Source organism: Psammomys obesus, unplaced genomic scaffold, assembly GCF_907164565.1.
Source record: "Psammomys obesus unplaced genomic scaffold, mPsaObe1.curated_primary_1811, whole genome shotgun sequence".
NCBI classification, from domain to species: Eukaryota; Metazoa; Chordata; class Mammalia; order Rodentia; family Muridae; genus Psammomys; species Psammomys obesus.
Window position 1 is genome coordinate 7,790,359 of NW_026591086.1, and position 21,957 is coordinate 7,812,315.

Here is a 21,957-nt window from a genome sequence, read left to right on the forward strand (position 1 = left end):
TATTTAAAGCACATTTTATCTTTCTAAGGGCTGCTCACCTCTTTCAAACTTTCAGTTAAATTTTTCAGTAACCTATCAATCTCACAACCTCGTTTTAACCAAATTAAGTCATCTACACGAACTCTGCATTAATTTTATATGGAGCCGCTACAACTACTTTTTAAAATAAACTTACTGATGTTTAAGGACTATCAGCTGCCCACTATTGTGTCTGAATTAATATTTTCTCACACATGTATACACAATCAATATACAAAACATTCCCATCATCCTAACTTCCTCCTTCTAGTCAGGATTGGTGGTTCACACCTATAATTCTAGCACTGGGAAGACTGAAGCACAAGGTAGACTTGCTGAGAAAGTTTAAGGCCACCAAGAACTAAACAGCAAGGCCCTGTCTCAAAACATGCATGAACAGAGAGGGCTGGAGAGATGTCTTAGTGGGTCAGAACACTTTCAGAAGACCAGAGTTTGGTTTTCAGTACCCACCCAGGGAGAATCACAATTGCTGCAGGGGATCCAGTGCCTTCTTCTGGCTTCTTTGGGAGTGTGCATGTGTGCCAGGGACCCATCTGCCTTCACCTCCCCAGCACTAGGGTTACAGGCACAAGCCACCACACCTGACCTTTTACAGGAATGCTAGGATCAAACTCTGGTCCTCACGCTTGTAGCAAGCCCTTTGTGCACTGAGCCATCTCCCAGCTCCCTATTTCCTAATATAAATTAAAGTGTTATGTCTTGGATCAGAATGAAAATAACCTGAGAGATCAGTAAGGTCTAAGTCTAAGCAAAAACTGTATAAGCAGAACAGATGCAAGATGCAATTACCAAAATAGGCAGGATTTGACACAGTTCTAGATCAACTTCCACAAGTTCTGCTTCTTAAGAGAAAGAGACATGGGGCTGGAGAGATAGCTCAGAGGTTAAGAGCACTGCTTGCTCTTCCAGAGATCCTGAGTTCAAGTCCCACAACCACATGGTGGCTTACAACCATCTATAATGAGATCTGGTGCCCTCTTCTGGCGTTCAGTTGTGTATGGAGGCAGAACATTATATACATAATAAAATAAAAAACTCTTACACACACACACACACACACACACACACACACACACACACAAATAAAGTAACAGCAGGGAAGTGGTTATGTATCATAGCCCTGAATCCAATCCAATTCTTACAGAGACTGAAGAAAAAGTCCAAGATTTCAAATACTAAGTTATTTTTAACATACTTCATACCTGAGTTGCACTAAAATATTTTAAGAAACTTGAAGCTCTAGCTTATAAGAGAGCCAAGTGATTGTCAGGCACAGTGATGCACGCCTTTACTCCCAGCACTCAGGGCGGCAGAGGCAGGTGGATTGCTGTGAGTTCAAGGCCAGCCTGGTCTACAAAGTGAGTCCAGAAAAGTCAAGGCTACACAGACAAACCCTGTCTCAAAAAACCGAAAGAGAAAGAAAAAAGAGCCAAGATATATAAAACCATGACATTTACCTTTCTGGTGTCAACTTCAGCACTTGAAACAGGCCACAAACTCACTGACCTCTTCTCTCTAATGATGGGGCATTTTATTCTTCTATCATTTACTTTCAAACTCAGACTGTTGACCTCCTTAATTTTTATTTAAAAACAACAAACTTAATCAGGTATGGTGGGGGGGGGTAAGGATCCGTTCAAGAACCTTAGCTACATAGCCAAAGGCTACCTGGGCAACTGTTTCAAAACAAACCAAGAGCAAGGAGGCCAACACTGAGGAAATCCACTAGCCACAGTTAACACCATCTTCTTCCTTACCGATGACAGCGGAGAAGGACTGGTGTGTAGGATCATACACCCCACCTCTTTATGAAGCTTAAACATCACAGTTATCTCCTACACCAGGTAGAGAGATTAACAGTGCAAGTACAGTCATCCAGTGTCCTTTTCAAAGGCTGAAAGACTGCACATTACTAACATAAACACTCAATACCTAATAAACCTATGCTTCTATTTTCAGCCTAGAATTCTGGATAATAATGACATTTGTTAAAAGTGAAGTTCTGGAATCTTTGCTAGACAATGAGCTAGAAAGGTTTTTAAAGTAAACTTCTCAAATGCTAAGGGAAAAACACTTGGGAAGTAATTACATTACAGCCAAGTAATTATCTACTATTGTCTATATCACTGTGTGGTAGCATGTGGCACATATAAGATCAACACAGGAGTCTCCTTTAATGAACCTTACATTCTACTTAATTAAGATAAAACGATTCACATAAAACAAGGAAAGGCGATGCACACAGCACATGCCTGTAATCTCAATACTTGGGAGACAGAAGCAAAGGCAGGAGGATCACCTCAAGTTTGACGCCAACCTGGCCTATGCAGCAAGTTCAAAGCCAACTACCTACCTAAGAGTCTATCTGAAAACAAGACAACAACAAAAGATATGAACACAAATGTGGAATACACAAGGCATGTAAAGACAACTACACACAGTGCTTCTTCTGGTATCTTCAATTTCTTTCTTCAGAGACGTGAAGTTTTTTTCAAACATGTCTTTCACTTGCTTGGGTAGAGTCACACCAAGGTACTTTATGTTATTTGTGGCTATCGTGAAGGGTGTTGTTTCTCTAATTTCTTTCTCAGTCCTTTTGTCTTTCGTATACAGGAGGGCTATTTATCTTTTTTTAGTTAATTTTGTATCCAGCCACTTTGCTGAAGGTGTTTATCAGCTGAAGGAGTTCTCTAGTTGAATTCTGAGGTCACTCATCTATACTATTATATCATCTGCAAATAGTGATACTTTGACTTCTTCCTTTCCGATTTGTATCCCCTTGATCTCCTTTAGTTGTCTTATTGCTCTAGCTAGGACTTCAAGTACTATGTTGAAGAGATATGGAAAGAATGGGCAGCCTTGTCTTGTCCCTGATTTCAGTGGGATTGATTTACGTTTCTCTCCATTTAGTTTGATGTTGGCTATAGGTTTGCTGTATATTGTCTTTACTATGTCTTTAGGTATGGGCCTTGTATCCCTGATCTCTCCAAGACTTAAAACATGAATGGATGTTGGATTTTGTCAAATGCTTTTTTGGCATCTAAGGAGATGATCATGTGGTTTTTCTTCTTCAGTTTGTTTATATGGTGGATTATACTGATGGATTTCCGTATATTGAACCACCCCTGCATGCCTAGGATGAAGCCTACTTGGTCATGGTGGATGATATCTTTTATGTGTTCTTGGATTTGGTTTGCAAGTATTTTATTGAGTATTTTTGCATCAATGTTCATAAGAGAGATAGGTCTGAAGTTCTCTTTTTTTTGTTGGGTCTTTTGTGTGGCTTAGGTATCAAGGTGGCTGTGGCTTCATAGAATGAGTTTGGTAATGTTCCTTCTGTTTCTAGTTGGTGGAAGAGTTTGAAGAGAATTGGAGTTAGCTCTTCTTTGAAGGTCTGGTAGAATTCTGTGCTGAAACCCTGGGCTTTTTTTTTTTTTTTTTTTTTGGAAGGGAGACTTTTGATGACTGCTTCTATTTCCTTGGGGGACACAGGGATATTTAATCTATTTACCTGATCTTGATTTAGTTTTGGTAAATGGAATATATCAATAAAGTTAAAATTGTCCCTTTCATTTAGATTAGGGTCAGATGAAAGAGGAGGAGGACCTCCCCTATCAGTGGACTTGGAGAGGGGCATGGGAGGAGATGAGGGAAGGAGGGTAGGATTAGGGCTACAGCTGTGATACAAAGTGAATAAAGTGTAATTAATATTAAAAATAAAAACCAGGGGCTAGAGAGATGGCTCACTGTTTAAGAATGCATATTGTCCTTGTAGAAGACCCAAGTTCCATTCCCAGGACCTTCACTGAGTGGCTCACAACCATCTACAATTTTAGCTCCAGGGGATCCATCACCCTCTCTGGACTTCACTGGTACCTACACTCACATGTACATGAACATGCACACGTGCGCGCACGCGCGCGCGCGCACACACACACACACACACACACACACACACTTAGAAATAAGACAAATTTTCAAATCTACATCAAAAAGGAAAGTCCCAATACCATGACACTGGGCTCACACTGGGATGGATGCAAAGTGCTGGGCCACAGAGTGGAGCCATGGCCAGTACAGTGGTAGCAGTCGGACTGACCATTGCTGCTGCAGGATTTGCAGGCTGTTATGCTTTACAAGCCATGAACCACACGGTGCCTCAAGTGAAACAAGTTTTTCAGAGTTTACCAAAATCTGCCTTCAGTGGTAGGTACTATGGAGGGGAGTTTGAACTCCAAAATGACAAAACAGGAGGCAGCACTGATACTAGGAGTGAGCCCTACTGCCAGCAGAGTAAAAACCAGGGGTGCTCATCGACAGAGTGTGCTCTTAAATCACCCAGCAAGGGAGGACCTCCTTATAAAGCAGCCAAAAATCAATGAAGCTAAAGACTTACTAGAAGGACAAGCTAAAAAATAAAGTAAATGTGATGAATTTTAAGCCCATTAGCCTATGTATGAGTATATTTTGTAATAAAAAATGCTTCAGAGTATAATTTGTAAAAATGAAAAAAAAAAAAAAAAAAAAAAAAAACAAGGAAAGTCCCCTTTGAGTGTTACAGGATATTAGGTGAATGTAGTTATTTAGAGAGGGTGTTTGTTTAGGAACTTTGCATTTCTAAGAACTGAAATTGCTGGGAATGATCTCCATCTTTGGATTGCCTGTATACACCTCTGGCACTTGAGGTAGAGGAAGGAGAAAGGAAGAAGATAGCAAGCTCAAAGCCAGCCTGAGATAGTAAGAGCTTGTCTCAAAAAGTCAAAGACAATAGTCAGTAAGATGGTTCAGCAGGTAAAGGCTCAGGCTGCCAAGACTGATGGCCTGAGTTCCACCCTGGTAATCCACATGAGAGAAGAGAGCCAGTTCCTGCAGGTTGTCATCTGACCTCCAAAAGCATGGTCTGGCCCGTCACACCCCGTTACTACCCCACTGCAAATGACTACATAACGTAGCACTGTTGGTTTATTTCAGTCACCTGCTGTGCAACACGCATCACAAGAATCTCCTTCCTGTCACAAACTCTGCACCCTCTGCCCAACAGCCCTCCATTCCCTGGCACCCCACCCTGGAGCCTCTTAGCCACTCTCCACTTACTTCAGCTTTACAAAGTCCCCATGGAGGGCAGACCTCGCAGAAGTCTTTCTGGGTTTATTTCACTGGTTTATTCTGTATTCCAGATTCATCTATGCTGTCATAAATGACAGGATCTCCCGGATGAAAGCACACTGTGTGTTTGTGCTATGTTTGTATGTGTGAATGTTATAGTAATGGATACTCAGGCTGATTCTATAACTTGCCTTGTGAATAACCCTGCATTGAACACAGGAGTATAAACATCCCTTCAAAAGAATGGCTTTGGTTTCTTTGCATATATATCCAGCAGGGGAATCCAGGATCACATGGAAGTTCTATTCACTTTTTTTGAGGAACCTCCAGACCACAGGAACATTAACTTCTACAGTGATAACCTGTTTTCCATAATAGTGCAGGAAAGTCAAGATAACCAACTTGGGGGTTGGAGGACAGCTTAGCCAATGAAGCACTTTGCTTTGAAAGCATGAGAGCCTCAGTTTGATGCTCAGAATTCATGTAAAAATTCTGTGTATGACTGGTAATCCCAGCACTAGGGAAGCTTTCTAGGGCTCACTGGCCAAGCCAGTCTAGCCTAACTGGTAAGTGGCATACCAAAGAGAGACCTTGTCTCAAAGACGGTTGATGCTATTTCTTTCTTTGTATGCCTCCACATGCATACAAACCACATTTACATTTACCCTATAAAAACATGCATCTCCACACAACAACAACAACAACAACAACAACATAATAATAATAATAATAATAATAATAATAATAATAATAATAATTATAATAGCCTTGGACAGCCAAATCTCCTTTTCGTATACAGCACCCATTAAAACAACTCCACTTTACTTTTAAACTTCTACAAAGCCTAGCCATCAACAGAGAAACACAAATTAACTCTCATCTTTTCAGCCTCTGATCATAAAATTTTAAAGATGATTAATTTATAGAATATGGGAGCAAACCTTTCACACCCAATGTGGTCTAGTTTAGTCATCCACTTCGCGATGGGCATTAGTCACAGGCAGCTCCACGGTTCTAATGTTCTGTTACATTTTGGGGGAGGCAGGCTATTAAGTGCTATACTGTGTGAATACATCCCAAGCAGTAGTTAAGCTTCTAAATATAACCAAAAATGTGTTCAACTAGGTAAGAATTCATCAATACTTGTTTATGAATAGACAGAACTCCAAAATCCTATGTAAACTACAAAAAAGGGAATTTCACCAATTTTCTCCTTAAGAATTTGAGGTTTAAATCTTTGCAAAGGAGACTTAAAGTTAGAAAGCACAATGTATTACTCTAACTCTGATTTCACATGCCTGTTTACATGGAACAGGTTTCCTGTCAAATTTCCTCCAGATTTATGATTAACACCCACCTCTGTGTTGGGGCCTCAACTATGCTAAGCAAGCTCTACAATGAACTACACCTCAGTGAAAGATCAATGTAGAATGAGTGCTAGCATTTGCTAAGGGCCTACACTTGGAAATGTGCTATGCGCTTCACGTACACCTCTTTAAAATCCACTAGCTACTACGATTTTAAACCCATGGCAAGGGGAAATAAGAAAGCCACAGAAGTTGTGAGGAGCAGTGCACATGCTCTTCTTTCCGACGCTACTGTTTAAAAGATGAGCTTTTTACAGTCACACTTAAACATTTCTTAGGCACCCAGTCGTGTGCTAGACGACTGGGGATTCAGCTTTAAGGATACACTATTATTGCTCTTGAAAAGAACCGTTTAGTATGAAAATATTTGGGGGGGGGGTGACTGAAGGATGGAGCCAGGGTTTTATAAATATTAAACAAGCGCTCAACCACTGAACTATACTGCACTATTTACAGAATGAAAACCCCCAAGTGGTTGTAAAACTGGGGCTGGAAAGAAAGCTCCATGGTTAAGAGCATTTCTGGATTCAGTTCCCAGCACCCACACCATGGCTCACAAAGATCTGCGACTCCAGTTTTGAGGGGCCCAACATGCTCTTCTGGCCACGCATGATACACATACATACATGCAGACAAATGCTCATACACATAAAATTAAAAAAAAGAAATAAATCTTTTTTTAAAGTTGTAAAGCAGTTAAGATTGTTTTTTTAAAACCTTGCCAATAAGTGACTAATATTTATTTATTATTTATACTGTGTACGTCAGAAGATGGTTATGAACCACTATGTGGGTGCTGGGAATTGAACTCAGGACCTTGGAAGAACAGCCAGTGCTCTTAAGCCATCTCTCTGACACAGCAGTTAAGATTGCTAATGGGAGTTCATAGGAAATAACCACAGCAGTGGTGGCTGCGGCGGCAGTGGTGATAGCAGCATCTGCTACCTACACAGAACTTAATGTGTGCCTGCCACTGCCCTTTGGACAGTCTATCAATCTTTCCTGTCACCACAGAAGTTAGTCTTCATTACCACTCTTCTAGACAAGCAAACTGTCCAACCGGTTTGTCCACGGTCGTGCAGCTACCTCTGACAAGAAAGAATTTGAATCCAGGTAAATCTGACTTTGATAAAGCTATTCTTTACAGCCATGTAGTAGAGGGAAAAAATGTCAGAATTCCTCTCCACTCTTGAAAGACAAACGGATGAGGCAGGCTGTAGGACAAAGTTTATAAAAAAGTAATGCCTAGTCACAGATGGAAAAGACCAGGGACCTGCAGGCAGTGGCTGAGTGGGCTGGAGATGGGATGTGAGATGTAAAAGAGGAAGTGGAGAGAAAGGTTAGAAGGGTTTAGCATTCAGGGAAGTTCACCAACTTAGACTCTACCCTCCGGGCAGGAGGTGCTCACGGAAGATTCCAAGTGTAGGAAGAGTCCTTGATGTTAGTCACAGATCCTGAAGGCAGCTTGGAGGAGAAAACAGTCCGAGCAAAAGACCTCTCAGTGGATAAGGAGGATGTGAGAGGGAAACCAGAAGGCCAGCTTACCTCATCTGGTGGGACTGGCTCCACAGTGAAAAGGAGAAGAGCTAAAATGACTGTTAGCTCATCACTTGAGCCAATTACCAAACAAGTTAGATTTTTTTCTCCTCTTCTCACTAATAGTTTTAGTATTTTATCCCTCAACCTTTTTTTCATCCTCACTTCGGTCTAATAAAATAAAAAATTAACACTGCTCATGATGTATTTAAGAATTTTTTTTTGTTTCTCTGTGTGGAGCCTTGGCTCTCCTAGACTCACTTTTGTAGACCAGGCTGGCCTCAAACTGAGATCCACCTGCCTCTGCCTCCCAAGTGCTGGGAATAAAGGCGTGCACCACCATTGCCTGGCTAGAATTTTTTTTATATTTTTATTATTATAAATTAGGTTGATAAGTTTACTTTTAAGAAGATCAAAATAATCTTGCTATCCTCTCTAAGTTTTTTGGTTTTAAAATTTTTTAACTTATTTTATGTGTGATAGTTTTGCCTGTGTGAGTGTATGTGTAGCGCACGTATGCCTGATGACCAGCCATCAGAAGAGGGTGCTCTGGAACTGGAGTTACAGGTGGCTGTGAGCCACCATGTGGATCCTCATAAGAGCAACGAGTATTTTTAACTGCTGAGCTGCCTCTCCAGCTTCTTAGTGGAATCACTCACTTGCCCTTGTGCCCTGTTCTTCACTTTACCTCTGGCTATGGCACTTCTGATATACCTGCCTTCTCTTTCCTCTTTGGGTACATGCAGAAGTTTCTCCATGCATTAAACTTGAAAACTGTTAAATGCTATAAGTTTCATGATTAGCAAGGTTCAGACTACATTTGTAAAGGTTTATATTTATTTTATATAGATGAGTGCTCCATCTATGTAGATGCATGCCAGAAGAGGGCATCAGATCCCAGTATAGATGGTCATGAGCCATCATGTGATTGCTGGGAATTGAACTCAGGACTTCCAGAAGAACATGCAGTGTTAACCTCTGAGCCATTTTTCCAGCCCCTACATTTTAAGACAGACAGACAGAAAGAGAGAGAGAGGGAGGGAGGGAGGGAAAGAGAAGAAAGGGAAAGAAAAGAAAGAAGGAGAAAGAAAGAAAGGGAAAGAAAGGAAGGAAGAGAAAAAGAAAAAAGAAAGAAAAAATAAAAAAAACCTCTCATGACACCAAGAGAAAAAAATCCACAAACAACAACAACAAAAAAAGAAACTTGAGAAGTGGGGAAGGGGGTGTAAAAAATTTCATAACTTAGTTCTTTGGGTACCTAGTTGTCTGCTCCAGATACCAGCAGTAAGATCCCAGCCCAGAGCTTCTGCATTAGAGGCTCATAGAAACTTGACTTTCAAAGTAGAGAGACAAATGAACACAGTTAGGACACACTGTAGATGACACCTAATAACACTTACTGAAGTAGTGAGATCCTAAGAGGTTTTAAGCATAAAATAAGCTGCAGAAGAAGTTAGCCACCAGAGAGACACTGGGCACAAGTTCACCTCTTCATCCTGTGGATAGGATTCTACTCACATAACCTCTGTATTTCAAAACAGGTGTTTCTTGGCTAGGCTGAAGGTTGTTTGTTGACCCTTCTAATGCTATCATCTGCTTTTTAACCTTGGCGTTTTTCAACTGTGAATGAGTCCCTGCTAAGAACTTAGGTAGCTGGAGATCTAGTATGCAGTCGGGTACAGTGGTACAAGCCTGTAAAGAAGCCCTTCTGAAAGAAGAACTGCACCAATCTGGAGGCCAGCCAGGGCTTACATAGCACAATCATGGGGCAGAGGGATTGATTATGAAACTGTCTCGATGTTTCTTAACATTATCTTAAGTTTCCACAATCATATCAACTCTATGAGTGAGGGTAGATAAGAAAAAATATTACAGATGAGATTATTAATCAGACACAAGTGTCAATAGAAAGCAAAGTAAAAAGCCAGGTGTGACACTGAAGCCTTGGGCAGCAAAGGTCACCCTAATCTGTTCCAGTGAGTTCCAGGTCAGCCATGCTATACAGTGAGACCCTGTCTCAAACAAGGAAGCAAGCAAGCAAGCAAGCAAACAAACAAACAAATAATGTTATAATGACAGTGAGGGCTGGAGAGATAGCTCTTCTGTTAAAGGCAAAGGCTCACAAGCAAAGAATAAAAATATAATAAAAGTCATATTTTAGGTGCTAACCAAACCAAACCAAAACAAACAAACAAACAAAGAGACCACCACCACAACAAAAAAAACCACTCGTACACACACAAAAGGCAACTCCCCAGAAGCAGTTAAGCAGGTTTTCTACCTCCTTCAGTGTCAGCAAGCTGCATTCAAAGGCCATTTAAAATGCAATCATGTCCATCCACCCACTCTTCTCCAAGATTTGCTCACACAAAACAATTAAGCAGACTTTAAAGTTAACAGAATATAAAATAACCAAAAATAACAGGTTTGGCATCACCTCCCATGCAGCTTTGGCGCTGTGAATAAATGCACGTAACTGTCCAGACAGAAGAGCATCAGATCGGGACCTGGAGCCCAATAGGATAGGCTTTTCTGGCTCAGTCATATCTGGCACGTTTTTCTTTCTTTTTTTAAAAATAGGATCGCAAGCTGCCCAGACTAGACTTGATGTCACTTGAGAGCAGAGAAGGACCTTGAACTCCTCATCCTCTTGCCTCCACCTCTCCAGTGCTCCGATTACTGGGGTTTACCACGGTTGGTAAATGCAACATTGGCTTCACAACCCAATTTTGTTAAGAGACTTTAAACTATTTCAAACTCCGGAAAACCGAAGAATAAAGTTACACAGAATCTGCCATTGCTGTGGTCAAGTGCTTATGCTAACGTTTTTATATGTGAAGTGAATCTACATATTATAAGTATCTGAAATCATTTACTTTTATTAACTTAATTTAGGCTTGGGGCTGGAGAGACAGCAAACAGCACCTGCTGCTCTTGGAGAGGACTCAGGTTCTGTTCCCAGCACCCACATAACAGCTCACAAAGCCTGTTAACTTCCACTCTGAGAATCCTCTTCTGGCTTCTGAGAGCTCCAGGCATGCGCATGGTGCAATCCTTACATGCAGGCATGATAGTCATATATGTAAAATAATATTTTTTTTTAAAGAGGCCAGGCGTGGTGGTGGCATGTACCTTTAATCAAAGCACTTGAGCAGAGGCAGAGGCAGGTGGATCTCTGTGATTTTGAGGCCAGCCTGATCTACACACTGAGCTCCAGGATACCCAGGACTTACATAGAGAGACCCTGTCTCAAAAAAGAAAAAAGCCTTAAACCAGGAATGTAGTATGTAATCCCAGCCCTTAAAACTTCGGTGGGAGGTAACCACAAGCTTGCCTGGCTGGACAACAGACCTGCTCAATCGCTCACACACAGAGAGGCTTAGGTCTTGAGTATATACAGCATGTGATAATCTGTAATTCTGCTAAGGAGCAAGTTTGTATCCTGTGAACATACTAGCAGTAAACCACACCTGCGCTTCAGGTGTCTTTCATTTCACTTCTGTGTAGGTGTAAAAACCAGTCATTCAGAAACATCCTTTATACATTATGGTGGAAATAACTGGTACAAAAGGCGATTAGACTTTGAGGTTCTTGAAGGTCTGGCACTAAGCCTTGCTCAGGTCTTATTCATCCCGACTTGACACGGGATTCAGATTTAGCTGGTTCCCTTGCCTACCTGAGAAACAGCCATATTTTGACAGAGAAAAAGTACTGGAAAGAAAATGAGGAATAAAACACTACAATAGTACATTGTCAAGAAGTCATTTTAATGTAGAGGAAACAGCCAACAACCTCACACAGCTGAATGCACTGGCCATATTAACAGTACAATTCAGAAGTTAATGTACCTAACGATGACCTTAATGATGTCCACCAGATAAGGTTGTATGAGTGATTTCTGAGTATTAAAAGAGGCATATATCCTCCTTATTAGCTGGATGCTATGAAGACTTACACTAAAGTGATCATGACACTTTAGCTGTTAAAGGACTAACATCCATTCTATGAACAATTGACTTAATTTGTTATCCCTACCGATAATACATTCTGAGGAAGTAAGTCTCGGGAAAGTACCTTATGTACTGTTTGGCAAGGCAGACAATCAGCGTTTATGACACTAATACTGTCCTCCTCTGCGTGAGAACTCAATAGGCTCCCCTTCAAAAAAGATCATTACTGACCTTAGCGTCCTTTCTCCTAATACTGAAATGAAACGGAGAAAAGGATTTTAATAGTTTTCTCCCACTATGATGAAAACCACCTCACCCAGAAACAGCCGGTCTAACCTGCTTAGAAAACGGTGTTCTCAAACCAACTATTACTATAGAGGGAGGAGGAGGAGGTCTTACAAGCCGGACAACAGAAGCCACATGAATCAGTGGTTATGTTTGACAGGTCCTATTGGGTAAAGGGCAGAAACTATCCCACAACGCCCTACAAGATTTAGAAACAAGCACTTTTATGTTTTCTTCTTATAGTAACATTGAAAGTCAGGTATAACGGTAGACATCTCAGAGACTGTTATTCACCAGTTCCCTCCAGTCAAAGGGAAAACAGAATACCCCCATGTCAAGAAATGTGTAAGCCCGGTTAAGCATCGTTAAGAAGAGCTGCGTTAGTGTTGCTTCGTTTCTTTTAGTAAAAGCAACAACGAGACAAAGCGGGCCAAGCGTGCACAAGGAAACCCACCACACACCTCAGAAGATTGTCGAAGGGTTAGGCACGGGGCAGTAAGAAAGAGCTGAGCCTAAGGAAAGGCACGGCCGGTGAGTCCAGGGAAGTCCCTGCTCTCACAACCCTAGACGGCATCCTGTCGGCACCCCCAGAAAGGGCCCGGGGGCGGGGAGTGAAATCAGGAGAGACCAGCTGGATGCTAGGGGAGTGGGTAGCGGGCGCGGGCGCTCTACCCACCTCCCGCTAGGTACCCGTCCAGCAGTTACCGAGGACGCCGGCGGACGGCCGCCGGCTCCTCCCCGCGCCCTGCAGCGCCTCCCGCCGCTGCCTCCATCCCCGCTCCTGGAGTTCCCGAGCCGTCGCCCGACGAGGGCCGTTCCCCGCGGCGCGCTCGGCACCTTTGATGACGCGCTCGGTCGTGGAGATCTGACGGTACTTCCCGGACATGGTCTCCTCCCGGCTCCGGCGGCCCGCAGGACGCGAGCCGCCGCCTTCCTCCCCAGCAGGCTGCGCTCGGCGGGCCGGGCAGGGCCCCGGAAGACGGGGCGCCCACGGCTCGGCGGGGACGACCGCGTCGAGGGCGACGGCGACGGCGGCTGAAGGAGACAACTTACGGAGACCGCGGCTGCGCGCGACCGGGTCCCCGCGTGCGCGCCTCCGCGCTCGCAACTTCCCGGCGGCCGCGCGAGCCGCCGCCGCGCTGTGCGCACGCGCGTCCCGCGGCTTTCGGCTCCGGATCCCTGCCGCCCGCCGCTGGCCCGCGCGGGGCTGATGCTCTCCGCGCTGCGGCAGGCAGCCCCAACCCCAACCTAGATGGAGCACCTCACAGCAGCCTGCTGGGGCCGCGAGGGCAACTGCGATCTTGGCAGCAGGCCGGTGTCCTGATTCTCGGTGGCACCGAGTCTGTGCCCACTCATCAGACAGAGCCCATGTCTTTCTTCCTTAGCACTGGGTCCCCCCACCCACCCACTTTTGTCTCTAGAAGAAATGTTCCATGATACCCTGTTCCCCAGCTTACCCTCTCCTATTCGCCAACCCCTACACCTTGAACCACCTAAAATCATCATGTTTGTTGCATGCAGCTTTTATCTTGTATCCTAAGCAACTTCGTGCCCATGCTACTTCTTCTAGTCCAGCACTTGGGAGGGTGGGGCTCCGTTTCTGAGCAGCAGCATCTTCTCTCCCTTTCTACTTACAAGAGAAAGCAGACTCACCGGCTTCCGGAACGCCTGCCCAGACGTCCTTGAAAGGATGAAAGGAATCGCCTTCTAACCAACCTTCCCTGCCGTTTGTGTCACCTGCCTACTCAGGTGCATTTATTCTACGAGGTACAGTAACACTGCACGTACCTCCCTATCGTGTGTGTGTGTGTGTGTGTGTGTGTGTGTGCATGAGTGTTTGCATTTGTGTGTGCTGTTAGACTTGCCCATACGAGCACATGTGAGGCCAGAGGTCGAGGTAAGGTGTCATCTATTGATCTTACCTTTAATTTAAGACACAGGGTGTGGAGAGCCACTTGTTTGTCAGGCTCTCAGCGGAAAAACGTGTTTTCACTCTGGCCTTCACCTGGAGACAGGGACAGGCAGGGTGTTTTGCCAATTTCACTTCCTTTTGTTTGTGTGAGGATCACAGACAAGTGGTCGAGGTAAACAAGTTTGACTCCTGGAACTCCTTCACTGTAGTGAGGTACTTTGCTCTGACTATAAAAAGAGACTGGAATAAAGCAGTGTGACGGTTTCTACTGGCAGCCCTCTCTGACAGATCCCATGTGTAGTGTATTGTGTGTGGTTTTTTTGTTTGGTTGTTTTTTAATTTTCTTTCAGTCCTCACTCCCCACTCAGGAACTATTTGACTCTGCCGGTGGGCTCTGGCAACAGGGTCCCATTAAACTTGAAGCTGACATTCCAGCTAGACTGGATAGCTAGCAAATCCTCTCAGATCTGTGAGTCTCTCCTTCTCAGAGCAGTTGAGGTTATAAACACCACCACAGCTGAAACAAGGTTCTACTGGGATGCTGGGGGTTCTAACAGGTCCTCATGTTTGTGCCAATGGCACTTCGTCAGTTGTGGAACGGCTCAGCCCTAGCACACACCTTTAATCCAAATGCTTTCTGTATGTAAACAGGATTAAATAAAGCCAACCCTAGGTCAAGAGGCAGAGCAAGTAACCAGCTGACAGGGATAAACAGAAAGGAGGGACACTGAGAGAAGGGTATTTAAGACAGCATCGAGAAGAAGAAAGGGCTTTTGGCTTTTTCCTACTGGGATATGAGCTGGGTAGGAAGGTCAGCTGGGTGCTTTCTCTGCCTCTCTGAGCTAGAAGGCCTTCACCCCAACATCTGGCTCCTGAGTCTTCATTGGTAAAATGGGACATTTGGAATTTTGCTTTTATAACAGCATATTTATTATGTAGCTTTTTCCCCCACTAGACGATCAAAGTGGAGATTATATCCTGTTTTTAGCTTGGTCTTTTTATATGAGGTTCTCGGTGTTTGCTGATGATGCAAGGAACAACAAAACTAACTCCTTTAAAAATAATTTCATTTGCTCTTATGCGCAGAGGCTGAGGGAAGTATAATTCCAGTGTAATAACCAGGACAATTGGAATATTGTCTTAGTTAGGGTTCCTTTGCTGTAATAAAATGCCATGGCGGAAAGCAATGTGGGAGGAAAGGGTTTGTTTCAGCCTACATAATTAATTATTTGCATTTGCCTTTGCCTTCAGAGGCCAGAGATGTTGGACACCACCCTAGAGCTGGATGGGTGGTTTATGGGTGGTTGAGAGGCACTTGACAGGGGTGCTAGGACCTGAACTCAGGTCCTCTGCAAGAGCAATACACATGCTTAGCCACAAGCCATCTCTCCATCTCTCCCTGGACTTCTTTTTAACTCTATTTTATTCATGTTTTGAATTACATTTATTTGTCGTGCATGCGCACTTGTACATTCACGCTTCCCTGCACACGTATGAAAATCAGGGGATAACTTGCAGGAGCTGGTTCTCTCTTTCCATAGTATTGGTCCTTGGAGTTGAACTTGGGACACTGGACTGGTTAGCACGAGACTGATCCTCTGAGCATCTCAAAGTCCTGACCTTCAGTTTCTGATCCTCCTGTCTCTGCCTCCTGAGTGCTGGGATACATGTGCCACCACCGAGTCTATATGGCTGTGAGATGGAGCCCAGAGCTTTGTGCGTCTGAATTAAGCACCCCCACCAACTGAGCTGCTTTCTCAGCCCTCAAGAAAACTTGTGTTTCAGTTTTAAGTACTGAGGTATAATTTGACCATGATACAAATTCACCCTTGTTTTAATAAGGGAGGGGGTGCTTACATGAAGTACATGAAAGGAAAAAAATCTACATTAAATTAAGAAATTGTCCTGCATAAAAAATCTAGCCCTAATGATGCCAGATGTTGACATGTCTTCCTTCTGTGTGCACGTTTAGCAGCTCAAAATAAACTCAGCCAGGCAGTGGTAGGGGATGGGCACCTTTAATCTCAGCACTTGGGAGGCAGAGTCAGGTGGGTGCCTGTGAATTTTAGGCCAACCTGAGTTACACAGTGAGTTCCAGGGCTGCCAGAGCTACATAGAGAAAAGCCCTGTCTTGAAAAACAAAAACAGTAACAAGCAAACAAAACAAAATGAGTCCAGTCAGAGGTGGTGGTATACGCATCTAGTCTTAGCACTCAGGGCCAGGAGTTCAAGGTCATCCTGGCTACTTAGCAAAGCTGAGGCCAGCCTTGACTCCTTGAGAGCCAGTCTCAAATAGCAAAACAAAGCAAGTCAGGGACAGGGCATTTGACTAGTATAACGCAGCCCTGAGTTGGAGCTCAAGTGCCCGGAAAACAAACAACGGAACTAGGGATATGACTCCTACCATGCAGGAGGCCCTGGATTTAATTCTTCAACACACACACTTGCCTATATAAAACTTAGTCATTTCAGATAAGGACTTCCTAAGCCCAAAAGTAATTAAAGATCACTGTGTTTGCCTACTTGAAAAAGATAAGCATAATTAAAGGCATAAAACAAGAAAGTATTTACATATTACCTGTCAGTGTAAAGGATACTCTGATTTAAAAACAAAACAAAAACAAACAAACAAACAAAAACCCGGCACGGCCATACAAGTGTACAGAAAGGCCAAGGCCAAACAATTCAAAATATTTTTAGTCATGGCGGTATAAGGCTGTCATCCTAGACTGGAGAGGTAGAGACAGAAGCATCACCAAAAATCTGAGGCTTATCTACACAGCGAGTCCTAGGCCAGCCAGAGCTACGCAGTGAGAGGAGAGCCTGCCTCAGCAACCACAAAAGTCATGTAAATAAGATAAAGGGTCAGGGAGACGGCTCAGTGGGCTAAAGAATTTGCTGTACAAACATGAGGACCTGAGTTCAAATTCCTAGCCCCACATATAAAGTCCTATATGGGGCTGGAGAGATGGGTCAGAGGTTAGGAACACTGGTTGTTCTTCCGAAGGTCCTGAGTTCAATTCCCAGCAACCACATGGTTCATAACCATCTCAACCATAGTGAGATCTGGTGCCCTCTTCTGGTGTGTATGGCAGAACACTATATATATAATAAATAAATCTTTTAAAACAAATAAAAAAAATAAAATGGCATATGAAACCTCAACAGTGAGGGGTGGCAACAGGAGATCCTGGGAACTCACCAGCCCCTGATAGCCTAGCCCACATGGCAGACCAACTCTGGCTCAGTGGGAGACAATAAAATGGGTGGCAATATAGGAAGATGCCGATTGTCTTCCTTTGGCATCCATAAGTACACATTCACATGTATAACACACACAAACACAAACACATCACACCATATGTGCACAAAGAATAAAAATATAAAAGGCGTTAAGTTTTAAGAATGGACCAGCCTGTTAGTACAGGCCTGTAATCCCAGATTCTTGAAAGGCTCAGGCAAACTAGAAAGTTTTTCAAAGGGGTGCTTTGTTCTCCAGGGTGGAGTACAAAGTACATTATAGAAGCCAGGCAAGGTGGTGAACACCTGTAATCCCAGCACTTAGGGAGGCAGAGGCAAGAGGATCTCTGTGAGTTCAAGGCCAGTCTGGTCTACAAAGTGAGTCCAGGACGACAATCAAGGCTACACAGAGAAACCCTGTCTTGAAAAAACAAAACAAGTAAGTTGAAGGACAGCCTGGACAACTTAATTAGACTATGTTTCAAAATTAAAAGTAAAAAGAGGACTGGGATGTAGCTCCATGGTAGAACACTTGTATGTGCCTATAATACAATCTTAGCGCTTGGATGGCCAGGGCAGTGTTAGCTACATAATGAGTTCAAGAGCAGTCAGTCTAGGCCATATGAGACCTTGTCTCAAAATACAAAACAAAAACAAATCAAGGCAAGGGCTGTATTTCTAGCATGTGGGAAAAGGAGGAAGACTTCAAGTTCTAGGCTAGCCTGGGCTACACAGTGAGATCCTGTCTCAAGCAAATGAAAACAAACAATATTCACTGAGCCAGGCAGTGGTGGCTCATGCCTTTAATCGCAGCACTTGGGAGGCAGAGGCAGGTGGATCACTGTGAGTTCCAGGCCAGGCTGGATTATAAAGTGAGTCCAGAAAAGCCAGGGCTACACCGGAAAAAAAAAATCACAAAGCTAGCCACAACCCATGTCTCTTTACTACTTTCTATGAATTGACTAATACATTTGAGATGACCAAGATTAACATTCAGTTGTTTGTGGTGGCAGAGGGTGCAGGAAGCACGGAAGACAAGAGGTGTGGTGGGCATCCGTACCAGAGCAGGAGGCGGGCAGACCAGTTCAAGGTCATTTCCACCTACAAATCGAGTAGAAGTTTAGCCTGGGCTGCACTAGATTTTGTCTTAAAAAAATAAAAGAGGAACAAAAAGAAAAGGCAAAAAGAGCTTGCAAATAGACTAAGCTACATATTGAAACCCTATTTCGAAAAAACCAAAAGGGACTCGTGTTTCACTGGATTTCCATTAATTACTTTAAATTTAGGTTTCCATCCTAGGGCTTATGAGACTTGAAGTATTTCCCTAGGAACTTCCTAAGGACTCCAGAAATTTTAATTAATGATGTCTGCGAAATACATGATTATGAAGGCCTTTAACAGAAGCCCAGGGAGTCGCTGTTTCTATTGCCCTGGAAAACTAGCCTGGCTTCAACGTCTATTTCTACGAAGCCAGGAACTCTCAGCTATGGGCCGAAGGCTGAAGAACGATTCAGAAACAAGAGTAAAACCAGCATTTCTAATTACTTGTTTTATTTTACTTCATGTGCATTGGCGTTTCGTCTGCATGCATGTCTGTGTGAGACTGTCGGATCCTCTGGAACTGGAGGAGTTACGGACAGTTGCGAGCTGCTATGTGGGTCCTTAGAATTGAACCTAGGTCCTCTAGAAAGAACAGTCAGTGCTCTTAACCACTGAGCCATCTCTCCAGCCACCCAAACAAGCACGCTAAAACAGCTACACAGTTGTTTCGTAGTGCATGGTTTCTGATTTACGTGAAAAGTGCTACATAGCTATAGGGGACATTGGGTGTCATTTCTCTATCACTCTCCGTGTTATTCCTTTGAGACAAGGCCTCTAATGAGTCTGGAGCTATGCTGACAGCCAGCAAGCCCCAGCAAGCCTGGGATTTGAATTCAGGTCTTCATGCTTATACAAGCCTGCAAATTCTAGCACAAGAAGCATTCTTACTGACCCATCTCCCTAGTTCTTCCTGTGGTTAACTTCTCTTGTAAAAAGTGGAGAAGGGGGAGGAAGGAGAGGGGTTGGGAGTGGAGGAGGGAGGGAGCTACAGGGGGGATACAAAGTGAATAAAGTGTAATTAATAAAAAATTTTAAAAACTTACATATGAGGTAAATATATACATAATAAAACATATAAAATTTAAAAAAAATCACCCAAGCTGCTCGGAACTTGAGAGGCAGAGGTGAGTGGATTTCTGTGAGCTCGAGGCCAGCCTGATCTACAAAGCGAGTCCAGGACAGCCAGGGCTACATAGGAAAAGCCTATCTTGAAAAATAAAACCAACCAGCCAAACAACAACCAAAATTTTCCCAGGTAACAATATAGTTTCTTTTTAAATTTTAGTTTAATTTATATATTTTATGTGTGTGAGTGTTTTTATCTTGAATTCTATGTATGCTTTTCTCCTAATTATGTGTGTGCCATGTGTGTACCTGGTATCCGAGAAGGCCCAATAATGGCATCAGATCCCTTGAAACTAGAATTGTAGAATGTTGCTACCTGGGAGTCAAATTCTGATCTCCTGCCAGGAGCAGCAAGTACTCCACTGAGCCATCCCTCTGCCCCTGTCTTCGTCAGAGGAAGAAGAGACACCATGACCACAGCAACTCATATAAAAGAAAACATTTCACTGGGGCTGGCTTACAGTGTCAGAGGTTCAGTCTGTCATCGTCACGGCAGGAAGCATGGTGGCACGCAGGCAGGCATGGTGCTGGAAGAGCTGCAAATTCTACATCTCCATCCACAGGCAGCAGGAAACCGTGTGCCACACCAGGCTTGAGCACAGGAGACCCCAAAGCCCACCCCCACAGTGACACACTTTCCCCAGCAAGGCCACACCTCCTAGTAGTGCCACTCCCTATGGACCAAGCGTTCAAACACAGGAGTCAATGAGGATCATACCTATTCAAACCACCACAGGTCTCTAATATTTTTCTAAGTTAGTAAACGAAGCAATGTTTCATTAAGGCATCTTCCTATGCATCTGTCTTTATACTTTGCTCTAATTCATCCCTCATTCATTTCACTTTTATCTATCTATCTATCTATCTATCTATCTATCTATCTATCTATCTATCTATGTTTTTTGAGACAGGGTTTTTCTGTGTAACAGAGCCCTGATTGTCCTGGATTCACTTTGTCGGCCAGGCCAACCTTGAACTCTGTGTGATCCATCTGCCTCTGCCTCTGAGCGCTGGGATTAAATTGGTGTGCTGCCTTGCCTGGCTCCATTTTACTTTTTATTTCAAGAGAGGATCTTTCTAAATTTCCCAGGCTGGCTTTGAATTTACCCAGTAGCCCAAATACCAACTCCGACTGCCTCAATCTCCACCAGGTCAGTGCCACCAGGTCATTCTAAATTCAAACATTTGGAGCTGGAGAAATGGCTCAGCAGTTAAGGGCACCAGGTGCTCTTCCAGAGGACTCAGGTTCAATTCCCAGCATCCACATGGCAGCTCACAACTGTCTGTAACTCGTTCCCATGGATCTGACACCCTTGCACAGACATACATGCAAGCCAAACACCAATGCACATAAAATAAAAAGTGTAGAAAAACACCTGTGTGGTATATGTTCACATGTGTGTGGGGGTTCATGAATCCCTGCGTGAGTACAAGACCAGGAGAGGACACCATAATCTACCCTGTTTTTCTATGATGGGGTCCACTATTGAACCCGGAGCTGGGCTGGCAGCCAGCAATCCCAGTGAACATGGCCTATGCCAGTAATTCCAGCACTTCTCCCCCATGAGGGAGAAGTGCTTCCTGGTTTATGATTGCCAGGCCAGAGAACTTCTGGTTATTCCTAACTGTGATTGATTGATGCTACAACCAGCATTCTGGCCAACTACCTGCTGCCAAGGTCAAAGATTGCTATTATACGGGAAGAGTCTGTTGACTAACTCACTTCCTTTCAAAGGAACCTTGAGCAAACAATCGGTGAGAGGAGGTTGAAAAGAAAACACATGGGGTACATGTGTGGCTCTGACATATTTAGCTGAAGGATGGTAAGGGCCATTGCGCCTTTCCCAACTGCTGCTGTTATTCTGAACACACACACACACACACACACACGTAATGACCTTCATTTTCTTTGCGGTTGGGGCTTAGGGAATGGAGAGACAGAGCAGCACTTAGGAGAATGTACTGCTTTTAGAAAAGGCCTGAGTTCAGTTTTCAGTAAGCACACAACCAACTCCAGTTTTAGGGGGATCTGATGCCCTCTTGTGGCCTCTGGCAGCAACTGCACTCACCTACACAAGTCTCCCCCACCCCAGCACCGTGATTTAAACTTGTTTTTATGTGCGTGAGTGGTGCTGCTTGCACGTGCGCATGTGCACCGCATGCATATGTGATGCCTGGCGCCTGCAGAATCCAGAAGAAGGTGTCCGATCCCTCGGAAGAGGCATTACAGACGGTTGTGAACCACCACACGGATGATGGGAAACAAACCAAGATCCTCACTAGGAGCAGGAAGTGC

At 43.8% G+C, this 21,957-nt stretch overlaps 1 protein-coding gene and 1 pseudogene across 1 annotated transcript in view; one reads left to right on the forward strand and one right to left on the reverse strand.

Annotated features, from left to right (window-relative positions):
• The window catches only part of Ppp3cc (protein phosphatase 3 catalytic subunit gamma), a 61,494-nt gene extending 48,255 nt beyond the window's left edge, over window positions 1–13,239 (reverse strand). Inside the window, exon 1 of the mRNA XM_055609727.1 lies at window positions 13,121–13,239. Coding sequence (XP_055465702.1) covers window positions 13,121–13,169 — 49 coding nt within the window. The 5' untranslated portion in view covers window positions 13,170–13,239. The remainder of the gene's footprint in view (window positions 1–13,120) is intronic.
• On the forward strand, window positions 4,089–4,481 carry LOC129678792 (mitochondrial import inner membrane translocase subunit TIM14-like; annotated as a pseudogene).
• Window positions 13,240–21,957: the final 8,718 nt, after the last annotated feature.